Source organism: Rasamsonia byssochlamydoides (genome assembly GCF_041956645.1).
Source record: "Rasamsonia byssochlamydoides strain NRRL 3658 unplaced genomic scaffold VTN77scaffold_49, whole genome shotgun sequence".
Lineage (NCBI taxonomy): Eukaryota > Fungi > Ascomycota > Eurotiomycetes > Eurotiales > Trichocomaceae > Rasamsonia > Rasamsonia byssochlamydoides.
In genome coordinates this window covers 188,207-195,187 of record NW_027192432.1, presented here as the reverse complement: position 1 = coordinate 195,187, position 6,981 = coordinate 188,207, and the positions used below count along the sequence as shown (strand labels likewise).

At 52.2% G+C, this 6,981-nt stretch overlaps 3 protein-coding genes across 3 annotated transcripts; all 3 read right to left on the bottom strand.

The window, feature by feature from the left end:
• Window positions 1-3,225: 3,225 nt before the first annotated feature.
• On the bottom strand, window positions 3,226-3,748 carry VTN77DRAFT_6365 (uncharacterized protein; the record flags this gene model as incomplete). The annotated part of the gene is made up of 3 exons (XM_069422635.1): window positions 3,226-3,306; window positions 3,366-3,574; window positions 3,628-3,748. The coding sequence occupies 3 exons, from the start codon at window positions 3,746-3,748 to the stop codon at window positions 3,226-3,228; spliced, it is 411 nt and encodes a 136-aa protein (XP_069276178.1).
• A 735-nt stretch (window positions 3,749-4,483) lies between these two features.
• On the bottom strand, window positions 4,484-5,403 carry VTN77DRAFT_6364 (uncharacterized protein; the record flags this gene model as incomplete). The annotated part of the gene is made up of 5 exons (XM_069422634.1): window positions 4,484-4,680; window positions 4,729-4,876; window positions 4,939-5,198; window positions 5,249-5,315; window positions 5,362-5,403. The coding sequence occupies 5 exons, from the start codon at window positions 5,401-5,403 to the stop codon at window positions 4,484-4,486; spliced, it is 714 nt and encodes a 237-aa protein (XP_069276177.1).
• A 52-nt stretch (window positions 5,404-5,455) lies between these two features.
• VTN77DRAFT_6363 (uncharacterized protein) lies at window positions 5,456-6,026 on the bottom strand (the record flags this gene model as incomplete). Its single annotated transcript, XM_069422633.1, has 2 exons — window positions 5,456-5,640; window positions 5,699-6,026. 2 exons carry the CDS (start codon window positions 6,024-6,026, stop codon window positions 5,456-5,458), a joined length of 513 nt encoding a protein of 170 aa, XP_069276176.1.
• Window positions 6,027-6,981: the final 955 nt, after the last annotated feature.

The following is a 6,981-nucleotide window of genomic DNA, read 5'->3' as shown; positions in this document are numbered from 1 at the left end:
CCGGCCCAAAGTCCGGCGTCCCGCCCAGCGTGCCAAAGATATCACCAATATAGTTGCTGGGCTTCACTCCCGCCGCAAAGGTCTGGTTCCACCCCTGCAGGATGCCCTCGACCACCTTGATCCCCGCACGGTAGATGTTCTCCACCGCCGGCTCGAACCCGCCCTGGTCGGCCCACAGCAGGTTGTACAGGGCTGCCTCGCCGGGATACGGCCGGTCAAAGTCGGACGCGGTGCGCATGACGATGACACGTGCGAAATCAGTCCGGTTATGTGCGGCCGCCCGCAACAGCGCCTCCAGCGTGGCGTTGTCCTCCTGGGCCGTGGCGCAGTAGACGCCCGTGCCGTTGGTCAACAGCTTGGTCGTGTTGCCGAACGCGGTGCTGAGAATGTCGCCGCTGTAGTAGACGTCCGACGTGGCGACGTCGCATTCGACCACCGACGGCGGCTGCGCGGCGGCCTCGAAGACGCGGTTCGTCGGCGTCACATAGTTGGCCCGGTAGGCTTGCGCCGCAGCCGAGTCGGACAGGTTGGCCGTCCGCGCGAATGAGGCGGCCAGCTTGCGCAGGTCGTCGTTCACCTCGAAGACCTCGGTGCCGTAGATGCTCTGCGGGTACTGATCGGGTGCGTACGCCCCCAGCGGGATATAGCCCGTCGAGTAGTTGGCGGGGATCTCGCGCGGATCGAGCTCGTACTGCAAGGCGACCTGCACAGCGAAGCGCGCAAAGGTGACCGATCCCGTCGTGGCCACTTCCGGGTTGATGCCGGCGATGCCGGCGATGAGGAAGTAGGTCTTGCGCAGGTCAAAGAGGTCGGAGAAGACGACGGAAGAGACGGTCGTCGCAGCGTTGATCTCCGATTCGCCGGTGATCAGCTGGCAGATAGTGTGGTCGGCAGTGCAATGGACCTCGGGGAAGATGGGCGACAGGCCAGGCAGGCTGATATTGTGCGCCAGAAGGTTGAACTCGGGGATCCCCCACCAGGCTTCAGCTTCGGGGGCAAACTATCAGATAGAAGTTAGATGAGCTGAATCATAGTCATAGAAAGGACACTCACCATGGAGATGATAAACACTTTGGGAGCAATCTTGCCGTGTCCATCCTTACTGCGCAGGGGAGCACTGCTTGCAGAGACAAGCGAGAACAGTACTGACAGGCAGGCCAGCAGGCTGGCCACGATGCTGCTGCGGAACTGCATTTTGGTCAATTGAGCCTCCAGCGTCAAGACTCAAGACTCCTCTGGTCTACAGCCTGATCAGAAATTTCCTCCATCGCGGGTCGTCGCGGGGATTTGTAGCAGTGAGAGAAGTGGAGCACGCGAGAGTGAACAGAGAGCCCCCATGATTGCGCAATTCCGTTGGCAGGACCCGATGGCAGCTGTTTTTTTTTTTTTTGCATTTGCTGATCCACTTGATATTGAGCCGTCACGATAGTTGCCCCTGCATCCGGCCATCGGCACGATCCGACCATACCAGGAGTTCGCAGTTCCGGGCCATGGACCACTGCCATTGGAAGCCAGGACATAATACTCGATAACCATACCGGAGATGGAACACGCTCCTTATCTCAAGTTCAATGTGTGGATATCTAAGATGGTGACTAACGATGCCAGTGAAATAGCCAAGTTTTAGTCTTATCGCGGCTCGGAATTGGACCAACGAGCCGGCCGGGAAGAAGATGATGATCGGAATCGGAACATTTTTTAGCATCTCCTCGAAACGGAAGGTCGGTAACCATTCTTGGATGGCGTCATTTATCTCCGAAAGGAAAATTAAGGGTGGAAACAAAAAAAAAGAAAGAAAAAAAAAGTCTTTTTCATCAACTCTCAATTCCTGTGACCATGGAATGAAATAACTAAAATTAAAATGATCCAGGAGAATACACCAGGTCCAGGCTGTAAAGATCAACAAATCGGATTGATATCGAATAGAAGTTGTGCATGTGGATTTGAAGTTTTGACAGCCTTCTGCGATATTCTTGAAAGATTACTTGCTAGATTAGATGCGAGGGCTTCCTGATACTGATTAACTAGGTCGCCGATCCAGCCTCTCACAAATGAAAGCCAGGCCAATATAATGGCTGAACGGGGATCGGTCTTGTTCCTGACTTGCAAGATTTTCTAGCTTTACAGTCAGGCGATAGTGTCGGTGTTCATTCAGGGAGTTGGCGATCTGGGAGAAATGATGGCGATAGAAATCCACCCAATATGTGAGGTTTTAGGCATACAACCCTGTCTTTCTGATCTTCTACTACCCTTCTCAGTGGGTAGTTAGGTCATTAGGTCTGTCAATAAGAGTATCTTCAGACTTTGACAGAAGTGGATCTAGCTAGCCGTGCAATATGGCGTGGTATAGATTGCAAAAGGTGAGTGAGTGAGCGTTAGTTAGAGCTAGGGAATAACGATAGCCCATTAATTATATCTATTATTAAGTGGTCAGTCAAAGTGTCAAATCAGCATCTAATCAATTGGAGTTGGTGGATGCAATTATCAAGCGGTACTCTATACCTACACTGTACTGTACATCCACTAACAAAATAGCAAATGAAACAAGAAATTAAAATCACAGCTGAATTGATCAACCAACGCTGAGGTACCTGGTAGCTTATGAATATGTCCAGGATATACGTAACGAGATAGGTTGCTAGGTAAGTAGCCAGAGTCGTAAATTAATGATCACCTCACCAGCATTGTGAATGATACCATTCGTTGCTCGGTTCAGCAGAGGTATACTAAGCATATATCGCATCAACCAGAGCAGAATGATGTCCTGCATCATTTACTCGTTGTATTCTTGATCCTGAATCAATTTACTGTGCTTTGGGTCATACTGGTGCTGTTGGTTTGGTTTATTCTATGATTGCCATCTCAAATTAAAAAAAAAAAAACTGAATGCCATGACATTCACCCCTTATTGAATGAATCTCTCTACCTTCAAAGGTCCGCGATATTCCTCTACCTTCAGCTGTATATCTAGATGGGTAGATTTTATGAATAAATGATTTCAATGTCGACATGTCTACCATGACAGATAGATCGACGGGTCAAAGGATCGACTTGGTCATGATGGTCTCGTATTTCACTAGACTATGGTATGCCCCGGCTCGTTGACAAGATGGCTTCGTTAAAAAGCATGCCACTGAAGACATCTGATAAGTGAAGGAAAGCAGACACCAGGGACTTCCATTTCATGACCTCATCCAGCCTCTGATCTGCATCCTGTCTGCGTCACTACGCTGGCATATGCTCGAAGGGGTTGGCCAGATGCTCCTGGCAGAAAGGCAGCTTGCTGACGGTCCAGATCTCGGTATCCTAGCCACGAAGTCAGTCAATGCTCCGGCATTGCAGTACAGTATGCGACTGTCACCCACCGGCTTCAGGGTCTTCTTGATGGCCATGTCCAGGGTCCCCGCCTTGATGGCGATGATCTCAGGAGCTGCATCAGGGTCGTGGGCGATGGGAGAGCCGCACTCGGAGCAGAAGATGCGGTGGACAGCCTTGCCGGAGCTGCCCACGCCCGCCCAGCTCTTGGTCGGGCCGTTCAGCGTGAGCTTGTTCTTGGGCACGACGGCGACCAGGGCTGTATTCCGTTAGCTACGTCGCTTAAATCAGAGAAAGAAGACAGGATGATACAGTAGGTGGAGCCACTCTGGCGCTGGCAGTCATCGCAGTGGTCGTAGCCGACGAGAGCGGGCTTGTCGACGTCGATGGAGTAGGTGACTGCTTTGCAGAGACAGTGGCCGGTGAGAGGCATGATGGCAGAGAATTCAAGATGCTCGTGATGGTCGCTCGCAAGGTGCTCAATGGCGAGGACCTTGATGATGCTGGCTCTGCCGTATTTAAGGCGTCGGGGTGAGTTCACCTGGCGGAGTCAAAGTCAATTGCCCTCGCGCCTGCTGCCTGTACCCCCATTCTTTCTTCGATCCACCTCTCCTTCCTGCAATGAGAGCCGATTCTCATCGTCCCCGAGATCTTTCTGCATTAGACTTCCTTTGTCTCGTCTCAGTTCATAGGCGGTGCGACCGGGAATTTGTCATCGTGCATCGGGTGATACCTCGTCCCTGACGTCAGGGTGATCGATTGACCCGCGGTGGTTGGTGCGCACTTATCAATCTGTCAAGAGATTCGGCATGATTTGGAATTGCAGATTTACTAAGCACATCTCTCCGCGTAAAAATAGCTACCCCTGCTAGTCTGGCCCCGGAGATGACCCCAGAATGGCATACGGTTGGTTGGTTGATGCGAGGCGATTCTCGGTGTGACGCTCTGGTAAGCATCCACTACAGCTCAAGTAAGCAGATAAAAAGGTAATTACAAATTGCTAACGAGTTCATCAGTTAGAGCCATATCTACTCCTGGCATCGTGCTCAGCAATGGCAGCCAATGGTTGTGCCCAGCTTAGTCTCGACACTCAACCATCCACTGCATATTCAACCTAGAGAACATCCCATTATTCCAAATATCATTGCCACGCTTCGACAGGTTCCTCTCATGCAGCCACCTCCTGGTGCTCACTACGAGCCTCGTCCTCGTCCACCGAGCGTTGATCCAGCGCCGCCTTGGCCGCGTTCTGGTGTGCCCGCTCCACGTCGATTGACGTCTCCACCACGCCAAACAGGGCGTCCATCTCCTCCAGACTCAGTCCCTTGGTCTCCTTGATGAAGAGGATGGAGAACACGACGATTGCTGTCGAGTCGTTAGTCCCGAGAATCTCCGCTGTGGAAAGCAACATACCGAAATTGAAGATGGCAAACATGAGAAACGTCCGCCAGCGGATGTTCTGTACGGCGATCGGCACCACCTTGCTGATGCAGTAGTTGAACGCCCACTGCGTGCTGGCCGCCATGGCCACAGAGTACTCGCGGATCCGGTTGGGGTAGATCTCGCAGGAAGCAGGTCAGCACAAACTTTCTGTCTTCCGTTTTAATGCAGGACATACCCCACGTAGGTCCAAGGGACCGTGCGCCAGGACCACGAATAGCCGATGCAGTAGAAATAGATCATCACGATCATCGCGATGCTGTAGCTCGAGACGGTGTCCGAGTCCGGCTGGGGAGGATGCGTTGCGAGCAGACAGGCGTTGATCAACATGACTGCGCCCATGACGCCGGCGCCCACAATGAGCGATGGCCGACGGCCGATCCGGTCCATAAACCAGAGCAGAAAGATCATGGAGAAGACCGTCTTGACGATGCCGTAGACGCCTGAAACACTTATCAGCAGCGCGTTTCACAGACAGTCGCATCAGACCTACCGGTTGCAAACAGGCTGGTGGTGGAGGAAGACTTCACTCCGACTTCTTCGAAGAACTGGGGTGCATACTAAAAGACGTCAGTCTGAGATCCGCAACAGCTTGGCTAGACATACATAAGTGAAGACGATTGTGCCGCTCAGTTGTTGGCACACCATGACGGCAAACCCGAGCAGGACCCGTTTCCGGTTCCCTGGCAGCCATATTTCTTTAACCTGCACCCACGCGGCGACCGAGGTTGTCGGTGCCGTACGCCATGAACAGCGAGCCGAAGAAGCAGCCGGCCCGCAGGGTGGCCACGACGTTGCCCTCGACATCGGCGAGGTTGGCGGCGGTGATGCCAAAGTCGCGCTGGAAGGATTTCAGGGTGACGGCACCGCCGATGAATCCGGTGTCTACAGCTGTTAGTGTCGACAAACAGGTAGCTGAGCTTCATCTCTGTTTTCCACTGACCATAGCCAAACAGAATACTGCCCAGACAGGCCGTCACCGTCAGGACATAGATGCGGTAGTTGAACATGCTGACAGAAGACACCTGGAAAGAATCTATACTGCCGAGCAACAGGTGGGCGTGCAAGCAAGCAGCTAGCTTGCCCTGAGATAAATAATCACAAGCCAGACACGATAACAGATGCCGGCGATTAATGATGACAGCTAAAATATGAAAGAACAGGGAACTAGTGGACCAGTGGCCGCCCTGCAAGCGAAATATGTACCCTGGAGGATACAGAATACATACCAGCTTACCAGACAATACCCCGGACTGACGTCGGCCTTGCATACTCCATACTGTACTGCATCATCGGCAGGAGTTTTCACTCCAGTCGGATTAACGAGGGCATACGTTAGCCTACTTCTTCCTCCCCGCCAGTCCGCTCCCTCGCCGCCGCGTCAGACAGGAATGAAAGGCATGGGATCGGATAAAATCAAGTCGACTGCATAGGTAAATGATGATGCATCATGCAGCTCGAGACAGCTTGAGGGTGGTTAGGGCGGGGCGAAGTTTGCGAACTCAATTCGCTGGATGTCTTACCCTGTAGCCACTCGGTCAGTCAGTCTACTTACTCCGTATCTGTCGATCGAATAGCAGATACAGAGTAATACTCTGTACGGAGCATGGAGCTGCGTAATGGAACAGAACTCAACGGGCGGGTTTATCCCGTGGGCAAGCCCCATAGGGGGTGGAGGTGCCCGTGGGGGAGAAACAGCTTCAGTGGACTGACTGGACTGGATAACCTCCTCCGCTCCACTCCACCCCCATGTCCTCTTCCCCATGTCCATGGAATTATTAATATTTGAAGGAAGGGAGATTGATAACGGAAACTTCCAGGGATATTTGTGCTCTACGCAATACTAACCTCTTGAGTTTATGTAATTAGCAGGTACTATATATACGTCCGTACAGTAATACTATGACTACATAAGTTCAGAGGAGAGTCCATGCTTTAATATCTGTTATCGCCTTGGTGTTGTTGGGACGAAGCTCCCATTCACCGCTTCGCTAGGTAGGTCGCTACATACATAGCTAGCTTGTATCCTCCACCAGACGAGGCTTTCTTTAGGGATTAACATTGTTAAAGACACCAATTAATCTCCTCTCTCTCTTTCTTTCTTAGTCCTAGCTAGCTGGCTGCTCTTCTCTACCTACCAACCTGTGCACCAGCTATTATTACCCCCGTCTGATTGCTCGCTCGATTCCTTGCCCGGATTCTCTCTCTCCCCTGATCCCGCCTATT